The sequence below is a fragment of the Sparus aurata genome, chromosome 18 (assembly GCF_900880675.1).
Source record: "Sparus aurata chromosome 18, fSpaAur1.1, whole genome shotgun sequence".
NCBI lineage: Eukaryota > Metazoa > Chordata > Actinopteri > Spariformes > Sparidae > Sparus > Sparus aurata.
In genome coordinates this window covers 5,830,501-5,848,305 of record NC_044204.1, presented here as the reverse complement: position 1 = coordinate 5,848,305, position 17,805 = coordinate 5,830,501, and the positions used below count along the sequence as shown (strand labels likewise).

Below are 17,805 nucleotides of genomic sequence, written 5' to 3'. Positions count from 1 at the left end.
CGAAAAAAATCTTGATTGGATATCTAATACAATTCACAATTCGTTCCGGTCACAGTGCCCCCTCGGGGCCCTCTGATGGAATGCCTTCTGACATCAAAGGTTTTGATTCAACCTGGACCCATTACACAGTTACCATTTAAGATGTTTCAGACGAGGACTGTCGATAGTCTTGAAGAATTATCTGTCTTATACAGTACAAGTTTGTCAATGTATTCAACAGAGTACCTTCCAGTGCATGCTTCATAGCAGAGTGGTATAGCTGTCCTGCACCGCTTCTACTGTTATATGAAGAAGCTAAAGCTCTGCCTGCATTGGCCGGGAATCGAACCCGGGCCTCCGCGTGGCAGGCGAGAATTCTACCACTGAACCACCAATGCATGAAGACAAGAAATAAAAATGGGAAATCTTTCGCCTTTTTCTTGAGGAGAGCTCCTCTGGAGTCGGAAAGAAGATGAACGCTATCTCGAAAAAAAATCTTGATTGGATATCTAATACAAATCACAATTCGTTCAGGTCACAGTGCCCCCTCGGGGCCCTCTGATGGAATGCCTTCTGACATCAAAGGTTTTGATTCAACCTGGACCCATTCACAGTTACCATTTAAGATGTTTCAGACGATGACTGTCGAATGTCTTGAACAGTACAAGTTTGTCAATGTATTCAACAGCGTACCTTCCAGTGCGTGCTTCATAGCAGAAGTGGTATAGCTGTCCCTGCACAGCTTCTACTGTTATATGAAGAATCTGCCTGCATTGGCCGGGAATTGAACCCGGGCCTCCCGCGTGGCAGGCGAGAATTCTACCACTGAACCACCAATGCATGAAGACAAGAAATAAAAATGGGAAAATTTTTCGCTTTTTCTTGAGGAGAGCTCCTCTGGAGTCGGAAAGAAGATGAACGCTATCTCGAAAAAAAATCTTGATTGGATATCTAATACAATTCACAATTCGTTCCGGTCACAGTGCCCCCTCGGGGCCCTCTGATGGAATGCCTTCTGACATCAAAGGTTTTGATTCAACCTGGACCCATTCATAGTTACCATTTAAGATGTTTCAGACGAGGACTGTCGATAGTCTTGAAGAATTATCTGTCTTATACAGTACAAGTTTGTCAATGTATTCAACAGAGTACCTTCCAGTGCATGCTTCATAGCAGAGTGGTATAGCTGTCCCTGCACAGCTTCTACTGTTATATGAAGAAGCTAAAGCTCTGCCTGCATTGGCCGGGAATCGAACCCGGGCCTCCCGCGTGGCAGGCGAGAATTCTACCACTGAACCACCAATGCATGAAGACAAGAAATAAAAATGGGAAAATCTTTCGCTTTTTTCTTGAGGAGCGCTCCTCTGGAGTCGGAAAGAAGATGAACGCTATCTCGAAAAAAAATCTTGATTGGATATCTAATACAATTCACAATTCGTTCAGGTCACAGTGCCCCCTCGGGGCCCTCTGATGGAATGCCTTCTGACATCAAAGGTTTTGATTCAACCTGGACCCATTCATCAGTTACCATTTAAGATGTTTCAGACGAGGACTGTCGATAGTCTTGAAGAATTATCTGTCTTATACAGTACAAGTTTGTCAATGTATTCAACAGAGTACCTTCCAGTGCATGCTTCATAGCAGAGTGGTATAGCTGTCCCTGCACCGGCTTCTACTGTTATATGAAGAAGCTAAAGCTCTGCCTGCATTGGCCGGGAATCGAACCCGGGCCTCCCGCGTGGCAGGCGAGAATTCTACCACTGAACCACCAATGCATGAAGACAAGAAATAAAAATGGGAAAATTTTTCGCTTTTTTCTTGAGGAGAGCTCCTCTGGAGTCGGAAAGAAGATGAACGCTATCTCGAAAAAAAATCTTGATTGGATATCTAATACAATTCACAATTCGTTCAGGTCACAGTGCCCCCTCGGGGCCCTCTGATGGAATGCCTTCTGACATCAAAGGTTTTGATTCAACCTGGACCCATTCACAGTTACCATTTAAGATGTTTCAGACGAGGACTGTCGATAGTCTTGAAGAATTAATCTGTCTTATACAGTACAAGTTTGTCAATGTATTCAACAGAGTACCTTCCAGTGCATGCTTCATAGCAGAGTGGTATAGCTGTCCCTGCACGGCTTCTACTGTTATATGAAGAAGCTAAAGCTCTGCCTGCATTGGCCGGGAATCGAACCCGGGCCTCCCGCGTGGCAGGCGAGAATTCTACCACTGAACCACCAATGCATGAAGACAAGAAATAAAAATGGGAAAATCTTTCGCTTTTTTCTTGAGGAGAGCTCCTCTGGAGTCGGAAAGAAGATGAACGCTATCTCGAAAAAAATCTTGATTGGATATCTAATACAATTCACAATTCGTTCCGGTCACAGTGCCCCCTCGGGGCCCTCTGATGGAATGCCTTCTGACATCAAAGGTTTTGATTCAACCTGGACCCATTCATAGTTACCATTTAAGATGTTTCAGACGAGGACTGTCGATAGTCTTGAAGAATTATCTGTCTTATACAGTACAAGTTTGTCAATGTATTCAACAGAGTACCTTCCAGTGCATGCTTCATAGCAGAAGTGGTATAGCTGTCCCTGCACAGGCTTCTACTGTTATATAGAAGCTAAGCTCTGCCTGCATTGGCCGGGAATCGAACCCGAGCCTCCCGCGTGGCAGGCGAGAATTCTACCACTGAACCACCAATGCATGAAGACAAGAAATAAAAATGGGAAAATCTTTCGCCTTTTTCTTGAGGAGAGCTCCTCTGGAGTCGGAAAGAAGATGAACGCTATCTCGAAAAAAAATCTTGATTGGATATCTAATACAATTCACAATTCGTTCAGGTCACAGTGCCCCTCGGGGCCCTCTGATGGAATGCCTTCTGACATCAAAGGTTTTGATTCAACCTGGACCCATTCACAGTTACCATTTAAGATGTTTCAGACGAGGACTGTCGATAGTCTTGAAGAATTATCTGTCTTATACAGTACAAGTTTGTCAATGTATTCAACAGAGTACCTTCCAGTGCATGCTTCATAGCAGAGTGGTATAGCTGTCCCTGCACGGCTTCTACTGTTATATGAAGAAGCTAAGCTCTGCTGCATTGGCCGGGAATCGAACCCGAGGCCTCCCGCGTGGCAGGCGAGAATTCTACCACTGAACCACCAATGCATGAAGACAAGAAATAAAAATGGGAAAATCTTTCGCTTTTTCTTGAGGAGAGCTCCTCTGGAGTCGGAAAGAAGATGAACGCTATCTCGAAAAAAAATCTTGATTGGATATCTAATACAATTCACAATTCGTTCCGGTCACAGTGCCCCCTCGGGGCCCTCTGATGGAATGCCTTCTGACATCAAAGGTTTTGATTCAACCTGGACCCATTCATAGTTACCATTTAAGATGTTTCAGACGAGGACTGTCGATAGTCTTGAAGAATTATCAGTCTTATACAGTACAAGTTTGTCAATGTATTCAACAGATTACCTTCCAGTGCATGCTTCATAGCAGAAGTGGTATAGCTGTCCCTGCACCGCTTCTACTGTTATATGAAGAAGCTAAGCTCTGCCTGCATTGGCCGGGAATCGAACCCGGGCCTCCGCGCTGGCAGGCGAGAATTCTACCACTGAACCACCAATGCATGAAGACAAGAAATAAAAATGGGAAAATCTTTCGCCTTTTTCTTGAGGAGAGCTCCTCTGGAGTCGGAAAGAAGATGAACGCTATCTCGAAAAAAATCTTGATTGGATATCTGATACAATTCACAATTCGTCAGGTCACAGTGCCGCCTCGGGGACCCTCTGATGGAATGCCTTCTGACATCAAAGGTTTTGATTCAACCTGGACCCATCACTAGTTACCATTTAAGATGTTTCAGACGAGGACTGTCGATAGTCTTGAAGAATTATCTGTCTTATACAGTACAAGTTTGTCAATGTATTCAACAGAGTACCTTCCAGTGCATGCTTCATAGCAGAGTGGTATAGCTGTCCCTGCACGGCTTCTACTGTTATAATGAAGAAGCTAAAGCTCTGCCTGCATTGGCCGGGAATCGAACCCGGGCCTCCCGCGTGGCAGGCGAGAATTCTACCACTGAACCACCAATGCATGAAGACAAGAAATAAAAATGGGAAAATCTTTCGCTTTTTTCTTGAGGAGAGCTCCTCTGGAGTCGGAAAGAAGATGAACGCTATCTCGAAAAAAAATCTTGATTGGATATCTAATACAATTCACAATTCGTTCAGGTCACAGTGCCCCCTCGGGGCCCTCTGATGGAATGCCTTCTGACATCAAAGGTTTTGATTCAACCTGGACCCATTCATAGTTACCATTTAAGATGTTTCAGACGAGGACTGTCGATAGTCTTGAAGAATTATCTGTCTTATACAGTACAAGTTTGTCAATGTATTCAACAGATTACCTTCCAGTGCATGCTTCATAGCAGAGTGGTATAGCTGTCCCTGCACGGCTTCTACTGTTATATGAAGAAGCTAAAGCTCTGCCTGCATTGGCCGGGAATCGAACCCAGGCCTCCCGCGTGGCAGGCGAGAATTCTACCACTGAACCACCAATGCATGAAGACAAGAAATAAAAATGGGAAAATCTTTCGCCTTTTTCTTGAGGAGAGCTCCTCTGGAGTCGGAAAGAAGATGAACGCTATCTCGAAAAAAAATCTTGATTGGATATCTAATACAATTCACAATTCGTTCAGGTCACAGTGCCGCCTCGGGGCCCTCTGATGGAATGCCTTCTGACATCAAAGGTTTTGATTCAACCTGGACCCATTCATAGTTACCATTTAAGATGTTTCAGACGAGGACTGTCGATAGTCTTGAAGAATTATCTGTCTTATACAGTACAAGTTTGTCAATGTATTCAACAGAGTACCTTCCAGTGCGTGCTTCATAGCAGAAGCGGTATAGCTGTCCCTGCACAGCTTCTACTGTTATATGAAGAATCTGCCTGCATTGGCCGGGAATTGAAACCGGGCCTCCTGCGCGGCAGGCGAGAATTCTACCACTGAACCACCAATGCATGAAGACAAGAAATAAAAATGGGAAAATGTTTCGCTTTTTCCTTGAGGAGAGCTCCTCTGGAGTCGGAAAGAAGATGAACGCTATCTCGAAAAAAAATCTTGATTGGATATCTAATACAATTCACAATTCGTCCAGGTCACAGTGCCCCCTCGGGACCCTCTGATGGAATGCCTTCTGACATCAAAGGTTTTGATTCAACCTGGACCCATTCATAGTTACCATTTAAGATGTTTCAGACGAGGACTGTCGATAGTCTTGAAGAATTATCTGTCTTATACAGTACAAGTTTGTCAATGTATTCAACAGATTACCTTCCAGTGCATGCTTCATAGCAGAGTGGTATAGCTGTCCCTGCACGGCTTCTACTGTTATATGAAGAAGCTAAAGCTCTGCCTGCATTGGCCGGGAATCGAACCCGGGCCTCCCGCGTGGCAGGCGAGAATTCTACCACTGAACCACCAATGCATGAAGACAAGAAATAAAAATGGGAAAATGTTTCGCTTTTTTCTTGAGGAGAGCTCCTCTGGAGTCGGAAAGAAGATGAACGCTATCTCGAAAAAAAATCTTGATTGGATATCTAATACAATTCACAATTCGTTCAGGTCACAGTGCCCCCTCGGGGCCCTCTGATGGAATGCCTTCTGACATCAAAGGTTTTGATTCAACCTGGACCCATTCATAGTTACCATTTAAGATGTTTCAGACGAGGACTGTCGATAGTCTTGAAGAATTATCTGTCTTATATAGTACAAGTTTGTCAATGTTTTCAACAGATTACCTTCCAGTGCATGCTTCATAGCAGAGTGGTATAGCTGTCCCTGCACTGCTTCTACTGTTATATGAAGAAGCTAAAGCTCTGCCTGCATTGGCCAGGGAATCGAACTCGGGCCTCCCGCGTGTCAGGCGAGAATTCTACCAATGAACCACCAATGCATGAAAATAAAGGAATAAAAATGGGAAAATGTTTCGCTTTTTCCTTGAGGAGCGCTCCTCTGGAGTCGGAAAGAAGATGAACGCTATGTCGAAAAAAATCTTGATTGGATATCTAATACATCTGTAAACAGAAATTCATGGTTCCCAGAAGTTATTTCCAAGTAACTGTGGACAATTCCTGACTTTCGCTGTGGTGCCCCGATGGGGGATCCCATTTAAGATCTCGACAGAACAGCCGGGACAACTATTGGTTGGCTTGTCATGAGCAGTGGCGCTCATGACAATCACTGTGATGATCCTCGTACTTTGCATTTAGCACCATAGGCTGGTCAAATTTGCAACTTGTCTAGTGCCCTCCCCTATGGTTTTTTCTGGACATGATGCTTTTCTTATTTCCAGTCCCTGCAGTATCTTCTGGTAGGGGGCAAGACGGTAATAATGCCAAGAAAAGGCAACCATCTGGCAAAAGCCAGGATGATTTTGTGGAGAAAGGCACTTCGTTCAGGTCACAGTGCCCCCTAATGGAATGCCTTCTGACATCAAAGGTTTTGATTCAACCTGGACCCATTCATAGTTACCATTTAAGAGGTTTCAGACGATGACTGTCGAATGTCTTGAACAGTACAAGTTTGTCAATGTATTCAACAGAGTACCTTCCAGTGCGTGCTTCATAGCAGAAGTGGTATAGCTGTCCCTGCACAGCTTCTACTGTTATATGAAGAATCTGCCTGCATTGGCCGGGAATTGAACCCGGGCCTCCCGCGTGGCAGGCGAGAATTCTACCACTGAACCACCAATGCATGAAAATAAAGGAATAAAAATGGGAAAATGTTTCGCTTTTTCCTTGAGGAGCGCTCCTCTGGAGTCGGAAAGAAGATGAACGCTATCTCGAAAAAAAATCTTGATTGGATATCTAATACAATTCACAATTCGTTCAGGTCACAGTGCCGCCTCGGGGCCCTCTGATGGAATGCCTTCTGACATCAAAGGTTTTGATTCAACCGGGACCCATTCATAGTTACCATTTAAGATGTTTCAGACGAGGACTGTCGATAGTCTTGAAGAATTATCTGTCTTATACAGTACAAGTTTGTCAATGTATTCAACAGAGTACCTTCCAGTGCGTGCTTCATAGCAGAAGTGGTATAGCTGTCCCTGCACAGCTTCTACTGTTATATGAAGAATCTGCCTGCATTGGCCGGGAATTGAAACCGGGCCTCCTGCGTGGCAGGCGAGAATTCTACCACTGAACCACCAATGCATGAAGACAAGAAATAAAAATGGGAAAATGTTTTGCTTTTTTCTTGAGGAGAGCTCCTCTGGAGTCGGAAAGAAGATGAACGCTATGTCGAAAAAAATCTTGATTGGATATCTAATACATCTGTAAACAGAAATTCATGGTTCCCAGAAGTTATTTCCAAGTAACTGTGGACAATTCCTGACTTTCGCTGTGGTGCCCCGATGGGGGATCCCATTTAAGATCTCGACAGAACAGCCGGGACAACTATTGGTTGGCTTGTCATGAGCAGTGGCGCTCATGACAATCACTGTGATGATCCTCGTACTTTGCATTTAGCACCATAGGCTGGTCAAATTTGCAACTTGTCTAGTGCCCTCCCCTATGGTTTTTTCTGGACATGATGCTTTTCTTGTTTCCAGTCCCTGCAGTATCTTCTGGTAGGGGGCAAGACGGACATAATGCCAAGAAAAGGCAACCATCTGGCAAAAGCCAGGATGATTTTGTGGAGAAAGGCACTTCGTTCAGGTCACAGTGCCCCCTAGGGGCCCCTGATGGAATACCTTCCTACATCAAACATTTTGATTCAGCATCATAGCACTATTGTACCTGTTTGTCCCTCTCATGGACTGCTTTTGAGAAAATGGTATGTTGTTGTCTCCTACATTTACAGCAGAGCCCTCCTTCTTGTTGTCTGGATCAGTTGTTTTTTTTGTTTATTATTCTTTAACATTAAGCTATGTCTACTTGTGAGTTTTTTCTTTTCTTTATAGGTTTATGAAAAGACAAAAGGGTAGGAACAGTTTAACCAGTGATTTTCTTTTTTCACAGGTCCCAAAATGCCTAATTGATCACCATTAGCGGTTGCAGTTCAGCCTCAGCATGCCAGGCCAAAACAAACCAACTAATCGCCACACCTCCCCTCTCCCTTCGCATCCCACTTGTCCCACCATATTTTCCTCCGCCATTCTGCAGCAGCAGGTGTTGGGAAGCACAGAGGAAGCATCCCCTCAACACAGGAGATATTGGAATAACGTTACTCTTTAGTATACAATGCTAAGCTACGATGTAATTACATTAGGCAAGTGAGAGGATGTACATATTGGCTATCATTTGCTTCAGTAACTAGCAGAGTTGGTAACGAGAGCCACGGCAGGTGGAGAGTAAATTCACATTGAGTGTGTGTGTGTGTGTGTTCATTCTTGTGCAACATTTTATCTTCTATAAAGACGGCAATCCAATGGAAGGGAGGGGGATCACATGTATTAACATGCACCTGTGACTGAGAAGCCCAATAACAAAACACAGAGAGGGAGTGTGACGTCACTCTCTGCTCAGGACGTGACTACTCCACCATCTCACAGAGCAAATAGTTGTTTCCTGACATTAAGTGAGGCTGAATGTTGTCTGTTGGACCTTTAAGGCCCAGATGCATCCAACTGAATCAAAGAACTAGTGGGATTTAAGCCAATTTGGTGTTTTGATTGGTAACACAGATAAGAGGAAGAGCTGACAAATAAACATCATTGTGTGAGCATAGATACATATCTTTTCATAATATGTATTTTTGTATTTTTTCTTCCATTCTTCAGATTTATTTGGAAAATCCTTGGAAGGGGTCATGATCCCCATGTTAGTAACCACTGTCTGAGAAACAAATTAACAGATTTTCGTCTTATTTTTTCTGTCAACACATGAGGTGTCAATCACATCACCAGGACTCAACTAGCAGCGTTTTAAATCACCATTACTTTTTTGGGGTGGGTTCTGTGTTGATGCAACTGATAATCTTCACCTTAAGTACACACATAAGAAGGGAAACCAGATGTTTCTGAAACGAGCATATGTTCCCTGTCAATTGGAGACAAATGAAGATTAAAAAAATCACTGTATGGCAGCGGCTGTTGAGCAGCCAGAGATGCTTCCTGCCCATATTGATATGCCTGTGTGTGCAGGCTCCATGGCGATGTGTATATTACGTAGTTAACTGATATAAAATGCTGAGCCTGCCAGGTGGTGATGAGGGAAATGAAAAGCACCAAGTTGCTTTTGATGCATGAGGCCGTCAGGAGTCACTGCCGAATGCTGCTGAGAGAAATGGCAGCGCTGACAAAATGTCATTCTCCGTCTACTTTATCATTGGTTCCCCTTTCACGGAGCCACTCCTGGAGCCTATGTTCGAGTGCGTGTCTTATTACTGCGAACGGCTGGATGTGAGTGAGCCCGGAGTGCCATTCCTCAACTGAAGTATGAAAAGGAGCTTGTGTGGAGATCACACAGGTGCGTACCTTGCTCTGAACCTCCCACGGTTTGGCGATGGCAGACAGGTCACAGGCAGTCATCATCATGGCCCTGGGAACACAACACATGACTGAGATCTGCATGTTTGTACATTCCTGGTTGGGGTGTGTGTGTGTGTGTGCGTGTGTGTGTGTGTGTGTGTGTGCCTGTGCGTGAGTGTGCCTACATGACAATCTCTTTGCGTGTGGTCTCCAACATCATGAACTTGGTCCAGTCGTTCCAGGACTCGTAGGTCTTGGACAGATCCACGATCTTCTGGAACATCGTCCTCTTTCTGCACAGAGACAAATCAGGGCTCCAGTCTTATATAACTCTATCTCATGTTCTTTACAAGGCATTAATTATACAGCCACCTGCAGACTTTTTTACATCCTTCACATCCTTCCTCCCACCCGTAAACATACCTTAATGTGTAAAATTTGGGGAGTTACCTGTACAAGCCACTAAATAAATACATGTGTCCGTCTAACACAGACTAACATCTAAAGCAGTGGAATAATGGACAGACAGCCAAGTTACAATTTTAAAAAAAGTAAATAGCTGTTGTACTGACTTGAAGTAGAGAGCCAGGTCAGTGGCAATGATGGCAATGTCCATGAGGTGGATGACGTGGTCGTGCTGACGGCGGTTCAGATTCTGATAAATATTTAACCCCTGAAACACAAGAGAAAGGCGCAAAAGTTACTTCAACAGCCTTTGTTCCCTGTAACATTCTATAGATCAGCGTTGCAGAATTCTCAGTGTTATTTTCTTCAATTGTTGTTTCAATTTCATCTTCAAAATGTTTTTTCTGAAATAGTTACAGAAGCTGGTTAAGAGACTAAGACAGGTGCAGTGCTTCAGTTCTTATTGTTTTAATTCCAGGACTGGTGAATTTCATTGCTTTACATTGTACAGGTGTTCAGGTATATCTGCCCCTGTAATGTGTGTGTGTGTGTACAGCAGCATACGTCATCTCTCAGCAAAGTCTTGCCAGTTTCCAGATGGTGCCTTTCCAAGATGGAGGAGCCATGAAGCTTCGCCAGAGGATTACCAGACCTGGGAACACACACACACACACACGCACCATGTTGGGTGGTTACACAGTGATAAATCATGCATGTTAAACCCAGGGTGGGCCTGGCCTGCTGTGCCCACAGCTAATGGCGGCTCTCATTAGCTCATCCATCAGCAGGTGGAGCAGAGCAGCTGGAGGTGTTTCTGGTCAATATCAGCTCATTGATGTTCTCCGTGTGTGACGTTACCTTCACCTAAAGAGCTGAGGTCAGCTCGTCTGGACACGGGAGGAGTGGCTGCTGTCGCTTTGAGTCAATTGAACGCTCTCAGAATGACCAACAGTTTGATTTCAACATGAGGGAGAGAAATTAGGTCATTAATTAAAGTCATGAATAGAAACAATCTTTATACTATATGTTTTGTTCACTGTCTTCATCGATTTTAGGGAGGATTTTCCCCATTTGACAAGTTTTTACCTCAATTTATGTACAATTCATAGTTTAACTAGAACAGGCTAAATGTTTTTGTACTTCAGGGCCTTGAGATATTGTTTGGTTACAATATATGTCTCGTGTTTCCTCTCAGAGACTAAAAAGAAAACCACTTGTGAGTTATTACTAAATACATGCATTGTATTGGCTCTCAGTTTAAACTACTTGTTACTCAGCTAGCCTCAGCAACCTTTATGTTCTCGTTTATCAAACCCTGAAGCCTCAGCGCTCTCTGACTTATTCTAATATTTTCAGGAAGATGAATCCCAAGACCTTACAGAGCCTTCAAAGCAAGTGAAAGAATAAAAGACAATAGCTAAATTAATATAGTTATACAGACACAGCCACACCATCAAAATTAATGAAAAAAGTAATGTAATAACAAATTGATGTATAACCCTCCATCATCACTTTACAAATGATTAAAGGTGTAATTCCTAAAATATGTCAAGAATTCAAAAATAGCTCCAAAAATAAACAGGGCAGCACATCACCACTGTAACTGACAACTGCTGCTCTTCGCCAGCTATCCTTTGCTGTAGTTACTGTAGGTACTGTGCTGTTAGTGAATTAGCTCATGGCTCAGTAAGCCGTGGAGCTAGTGGAAACAAGGAGTCTAATGGGTCCAGCTCAACAGGGTTTAGCATCCTGAGAATAAACACGGCTGGAAGCCAGACCGGAACTGAACACAGCCTCCAAGACTGACGGAGGTCAGGATGAAGACAAGGGATACAGTACAGAGGTGATTTACAGCAGCTCTGAATTTCCTTTCTTGAGTTTATTTTGTTCATTTATTACACTTAAAGCTAAGAGAGATTGTGAAATGAAGTTTATTTTGCCACAGGAATACATCTCCCAGAAGCTACAGGGGCTATCAGACTGATTGCCTTTTGAGGTACAAAAGTGGTATTACTGGAGTTAGCATGCTAACTGTAGTGGACATCTCTGAAACAATACATAGCAGTCTGTGACATAACGTCAACACTGTTGTTTCTTAAGATTCTGATGATGATGCTCAGTTTGCAAATTCTGGCCCATATCTTACAAATCGCCCCTTTAAATAGGATGCTGAAACACTCCTGACCCACTCCTTCCCTCTCTCTTCCCCTCTAAAGTACTCACTTCAACTGGTAGAGGTTGTTGGTTCCTCTGTGGTCAATATCGTGACAGAAGCCGGCAGTCACCATGGCCATACACTCCAGGTCTGTGTAGTAACGCTTCAGATCACCTGTCTATGGCACAAACACACAAACAGAGGAGATCTAGTTTATTTAAACTAGTGCAGTGCCCGTAAGAAAAATTCATTCCTATAGAAAAGTGGGAGGTTAAGTAGCTTTTTCATGGATGGCCAAATGAGGCTGTGTTTGAAGGTGGGACGTCAGGGATATTTAGGTTTGTTGTGAAATCCGATATTCCAGGGTATAATTGGCCGTTTTTGACTATTTTTGATTTTGCCATTATATTTCACCTTAAAAACTATTTACTTGGTGTCATTTTCAGCACAACCTCACATGTGTGACTGTACAGTTATTTTTTTATTTTGACATACTGTATTAACATAATGGACCTGAAATCACAAAAAATACAAATAAAATCAGAGTAGAAAAAGTTTGATTTTTTCACTGTGAAAACCACAAATATGTTTAACAAACCATTTTTTATTACTTATAATGCAAACATAAATTGTTGTTTGCTAAATATGTGCCTAAATTAAAAAAATGTACAAAGTTATATGTAACTATTTACATTTAAATGCAGGCAATGCTCATGCTCCTCAATGCTCAGTCTCCTCATTGTTTTGACTCATTAAACAAAAAACCGACTCCACTACACACTTAACACACTACACCAAACACTACATAACACACTAACTACACACTCCAAACACGCTAAATGTCACAAATGTCTCAACTCTCAATATCGCAGTCTCTACACCGACCGTCGTTACCTGTCATTCATCCACCTCCGTCCCTCCCACAACTTCCCCTTCCTCAACAACCAAACTTGCTGCTTGGACACTTTCGTGATAAAAGCCCGTTTTTACTGTTTCTTCCTGCACCAGACACAAAGCAAATGTGACGGCAATGTTCGCGAAAAAGCGTGGCGGACATTATTTACCCTAAGTCCGGTTTTGGACGTGCCGGTCTGTCAACTTGGCAGGTGGGCCGTGTGGGTTGGCTAGCAGCTAGCTACACACGAACATCCACAGATTCCGATTCCACTTTGTTGTCCGCGCGTCTCCGGATCTCCTCAGACCCGAACAGACTCGGTCCGGACTCGTTTAGTCTCATTAATCCACAACAGTCAGTGTAGATGCACAGAACGGGACCGAAACGCCGGCAAAATCCCAGTCCAGCTCGCGCCGCTGCAGGTATAAATCCGCTTGTTTCTTAAGGTACAGTATGTCGTGAGTTTGAGCTCTGCAGTGATTGGCTCTGGTGCGCACGTGACTACAGTGTGCAGTGATTGGCTCTGGTGCGCACGTGACTGTAGTGGCTCCGGTGGACAATTGGTCCATAATTGGTAAAGCATTTATGAAATCATTTATTAACGGTATCATTGCAGTCCAAACAAATCCAACGTTGCACACCCTTGAACCACGCAGCAGCCATGTTGAAACTCTCAGATCAGTCTGATCCTGATCCGCAGAGATATTTGAGGAACACATACACACACACACACACACACAGACAGACGGACAGACAGACAGAGATTCCTTGCTTTTATAGAGAGATGGTCAACTGTTCACAGGCAGGAAGGTACGCATTCATGATTCATTGAGTTATATACACAAATATTGTGGCATATGTGCATTTGCATGGTATGGCAGCACATAACCAGGTTTCACAATAGGGCTGTGTGTATCAACAGTGACACTCGCTGGTTTTCTTATTAATGACCAGTTTCATTTACAGACACACTTCATTATCCCATTTACATGCAAACATACAAATATACACAAACCAATCACACATACAGTACGCTCCAGTGGAATGTAAGAGGTGGATAAAGAATGTTTATTACTCTGAATCAGAGAGGAGGAGGGGTAGGTAAGATGAAAGATGAGGGGAGATGAAGAGGAGGAAGAGGAGGAGGAGAGCAGTGGGTTTTACTGGAGAGAGGAGGAAGAAAAGATTGAGGAGGTGAGGGATTGATGAGTGTACAGAGAGTGTGTCTGACCATCAGCAGGGTGAACATGGTCTGTCCCACGTTGAATCCGTGTCTCCAGTTGTGGTAGGTGATGCACCTATAGCCTTTACTCAGAGAGTACATGAACCTCACCAGGGCCTGCAGAACACACACATGGTGTTACACTTTTAACATTTACATGATACGAAAAAGAACAAAACTGTGTTACAAACAACCAGCAATGACAAGACCCTGCTTTATAACAAATGTTTCATTCCAACTAACAATACAAATAGTTCTCAAATATGTTCCATATGTAAATTTAACATTAGAATAATGATGACAATAATAATAATGACAATAATAATGATAATAACAATAATAATACAGGGTTGTAGAAATAATTAACAAACCGCCCACCTCTCTGGGAATATGAAACTTGTCCACCACTTTCAGTTCGTAGTACATCTTGATGCCGCATTTCACCAGGTCCAGTTCACTGTGTTCAAAGTCACAGAAGTGAAACTCGAAGATCTCTGATTTCTTGGAGTTGGGCAAGACCTCTGACTGTGGACAGAGAGGGACAACTGTTTATATAAATTCATATTATGTATTTGCCATCATTTAGTCGTGCCCTGGTGTTGATCCTTTTGTGAATATTGTTGTGTATTATTTTCAAAAATACAATATTTCCTCCTGCCTGTAGTGCTATTTATACATCTAGATAGTTTGGCATGAGTTGCAGAGTTTGGGGGATATTTGCTATAGAGAAGTCTGCCTTCTCTTCAGTATAATGCTACTAGATGACACTCCTCTTTTGGAGCTCAAGTGCCAAAAAATACATTTTAAGACTCATCAGAAATCCTGACCCAGTTACTCAACATAATCCACAGACCTTGTTGTAGGCATGACTGTATTATAAACATGGACATGATTGCGCCACTTAACCTTGCACCAAAAAAAAATCCCTTGCAGCCCCCAAACTGTTGACATGACATCTCTAACTACAGACAAGAAAAATTACTCTTTCTATTATGAATATTTGATCCATGGATATGCATATACTGAACATATTGCGTGGGCCACATAATCAAGTAAACCCAGATGCTTTAAGACCCTTTTGGCTTATGTTCCAGGCGAGAAATTCTCATTGGACATTATGAGTACCATCTTTGGGTTCACTATTAACTTCTATTTAACATACATGTTTGTGAGCCATTATATGTAAAAACTATTTCCCCTAAACAGAACTACAACCACTAATGGAAAAACAATGGAAGGAGACATTGCTTTTGTGTTTTATAAGTTTTTGTTGTTTTTGTTGTTGTTGTTGCTTTGACCTCTACAGCTGATATCTCCACTCAGCAACTCAAACCAAAACAATCTAGATACATTAATAGCACCAAAGGTCAGAGGCAAAATTATGTATTTTAGGGTGAACTGTCCCTTTAAAAATGTAACCAAGAGGTGTCAAGCGTGTTCTCAATACAATGTTACAGTCTGTTATTTTCTTTTCCAACATGGTGTCATATCCTTCGATACAGTTACTTTCCACCTTCACAGAATCATGTTGCATTGTAGGAAAAAAAACATTTATTTTGCTGAAACACAAGCCGGATGTTTTTCATTGTTATTGTTGTTGTCGTTTACCAGAATCTCTTCGAGCTCCTCCTCCTCGCACTCATCCGGTTCCTTCCCCCATCTCTCCCTGGTGTTCTGGGGAAACACACATCATCAATGCTCACCTTGGATGAAACGGTTCTGCATCAATCAACCGACTCCTGATCTAAGGTCGAAACAGGTCATCTTCCTGCTTTTGTTCCCTCCATGTCCACTGACAAATCACCTCATAGAAAATCTGACAGCTTATTTCAGTTTATAAACGATGCTCACCCTCCTGTTTATATCGTCCATATCTACTGACTGCTTTTGACCCGTCTGGCACAAATACCAAAATGATAAACCAAGGTGCTAACTGGGAATTTAATTTGCCGTGAAACAAGTTTTTTCTGTCTCCCTCTTTTTATTCAATTCCCTTCATCGCCTCCTTGGAGGACATAATGTGTTTTATTTAACCTCAACAAAAGCCTGCTACCCCTAATTTAAACATTAAGATACAATCATTAAAAAATGTTATCCATGATGTTACTTTGCTAAAATGTCAAACTATTGTCAAATGTCCTGTTGTCATCTAATATCAGATTTGACTAGATTAAATATCATCTACTTGTTTTGAATTAACATTTTAAAGTCATATGGGACATGAGATATGTTTTATTTACATATATACTTTAAAAAATGTCTGTAATGTCTTAGTAGGACTGAAACATACATAATTAACATTGTCTGGAAGCTTAAACAACATTTTTGTTGATATATATATCCTTACAGTAGTTGATTTTGGTACAACTAGGTTTCTCTTTTATTAACATTTATTTACTAACCAGAACTTTCTGAATTTCATCCTTGCGACACTTGATATGGTACATCACCATATCCTGGAAGATGTCCTTCCTGTTCTCCAGCTTGTTCATCTTATCGTAGGTGTCGGGGTTCAGCATGGACCAGCCCAGGAACTGGGTGAGAGACTAAAGGCAAGTGGGTGTGTGTGAGAGAGAGAGAGAAAGAGAAAGGCAGATAAAAAAAAAATACAAAATTGAAAGGTGACACTTCTCTTTCTGTTCTGCCAATGACTGACTGTTGTCTTCAGCCCGAAACCAAAACAACATCACTGTCTGTCAACAAATGTAGATTCTTGACTTTGAAAAGTAGAAACACTAAAATATGAAAAAGTCTTGCATTTGAGACTTATAATATAATATTTAGATAGTATTTTCAGAAAAACACATCCAAAGTATCAAATGTCAAAATACTTATTAATATTGGTCCACTACCATGTAAGCAGCATCTTAACGTTGCAACGTTGGGGTGAGGCTCAAGTATCAGGTACAGATAATTGACCTTTTACGTTTTATCATCCAAGTAAAATCTGTCAATATCCGTACTCATGATGGGGTAAATGTCCTTACTGCGTAGCTGACTGAAGGTTCTTCATTTAGGTTTATACAACACTAAATAATCAAATAACATTGAAGCTCATTTCTGAGGGTGTTTTGTGAATAGCTTGTTAATGAATAATATATATTGCAACTTCTGATGAACCCGTATCTATATTAGGCTAAAACTGACCACTTCTGATTAGTCCTGCCCATTTCCAGTTTACGCACCACTCACTCCTGGTACAGGTCCTGCCCTTTCTGAGATCTAATGTTGATAAAGATACCAACAAATACAGATAATGTTGTATTCGCTCATCCCTTGTATTTTATATGTTGATCATGTGTCTTGTATGTTCAATGTGAATCTGAATAATAACTATAGGTGGCAAATAAATGTAGCTGAGGAAAATGTATAATATTTACTCATATATAATATTCTGAAGTAACAGTATAAATCTGCCTGACACATAAAGGGTTAAGTAAAGTACACGTATCTCAAAATTGTACTCAGTTACTTTCCACCAATGTAAGTTTGTTTGGCAAATGTTACCGCACACTATTTGTTAAAATATCCGATCTAAAAGCTTTCTGCAGTGGGTTTTGGTCATATCACTTTTGCAGTTAATCATTTTCTGAATAACAACTCATGTTCAAATGTCAAAAATGAAACTCGTTCCTCAAACTAATTAGATTTTAAGGAATATA

General features: G+C 42.0%; 1 protein-coding gene and 8 non-coding genes across 10 annotated transcripts in view; all 9 read right to left on the bottom strand.

Moving 5' to 3' along the window:
- pde6a (phosphodiesterase 6A, cGMP-specific, rod, alpha) overlaps nucleotides 1–17,805 on the bottom strand; it is a 73,005-nt gene that overhangs the window by 32,528 nt on the left and 22,672 nt on the right. For both annotated transcript variants that reach the window (XM_030396974.1, XM_030396975.1), the window contains exons 12-20: nucleotides 16,546–16,689; nucleotides 15,752–15,817; nucleotides 14,522–14,668; nucleotides 14,153–14,260; nucleotides 12,095–12,204; nucleotides 10,436–10,523; nucleotides 10,039–10,139; nucleotides 9,652–9,759; nucleotides 9,473–9,536 (exon numbers count right to left, since the gene is read on the bottom strand). In XM_030396974.1, coding sequence (XP_030252834.1) covers nucleotides 9,473–9,536; nucleotides 9,652–9,759; nucleotides 10,039–10,139; nucleotides 10,436–10,523; nucleotides 12,095–12,204; nucleotides 14,153–14,260; nucleotides 14,522–14,668; nucleotides 15,752–15,817; nucleotides 16,546–16,689 — 936 coding nt within the window. The remainder of the gene's footprint in view (nucleotides 1–9,472; nucleotides 9,537–9,651; nucleotides 9,760–10,038; nucleotides 10,140–10,435; nucleotides 10,524–12,094; nucleotides 12,205–14,152; nucleotides 14,261–14,521; nucleotides 14,669–15,751; nucleotides 15,818–16,545; nucleotides 16,690–17,805) is intronic.
- trnag-gcc (transfer RNA glycine (anticodon GCC)) lies at nucleotides 749–819 on the bottom strand. The gene has a single exon. It is a non-coding gene; the product is annotated as a tRNA-Gly (tRNA).
- Nucleotides 1,215–1,285, bottom strand: trnag-gcc (transfer RNA glycine (anticodon GCC)). Its single transcript has one exon. It is a non-coding gene; the product is annotated as a tRNA-Gly (tRNA).
- Nucleotides 1,684–1,754, bottom strand: trnag-gcc (transfer RNA glycine (anticodon GCC)). The gene has a single exon. It is a non-coding gene; the product is annotated as a tRNA-Gly (tRNA).
- Nucleotides 2,152–2,222, bottom strand: trnag-gcc (transfer RNA glycine (anticodon GCC)). Its single transcript has one exon. It is a non-coding gene; the product is annotated as a tRNA-Gly (tRNA).
- Nucleotides 4,015–4,085, bottom strand: trnag-gcc (transfer RNA glycine (anticodon GCC)). Its single transcript has one exon. It is a non-coding gene; the product is annotated as a tRNA-Gly (tRNA).
- On the bottom strand, nucleotides 5,409–5,479 carry trnag-gcc (transfer RNA glycine (anticodon GCC)). Its single transcript has one exon. It is a non-coding gene; the product is annotated as a tRNA-Gly (tRNA).
- trnav-gac (transfer RNA valine (anticodon GAC)) lies at nucleotides 5,876–5,947 on the bottom strand. The gene has a single exon. It is a non-coding gene; the product is annotated as a tRNA-Val (tRNA).
- trnag-gcc (transfer RNA glycine (anticodon GCC)) lies at nucleotides 6,677–6,747 on the bottom strand. The gene has a single exon. It is a non-coding gene; the product is annotated as a tRNA-Gly (tRNA).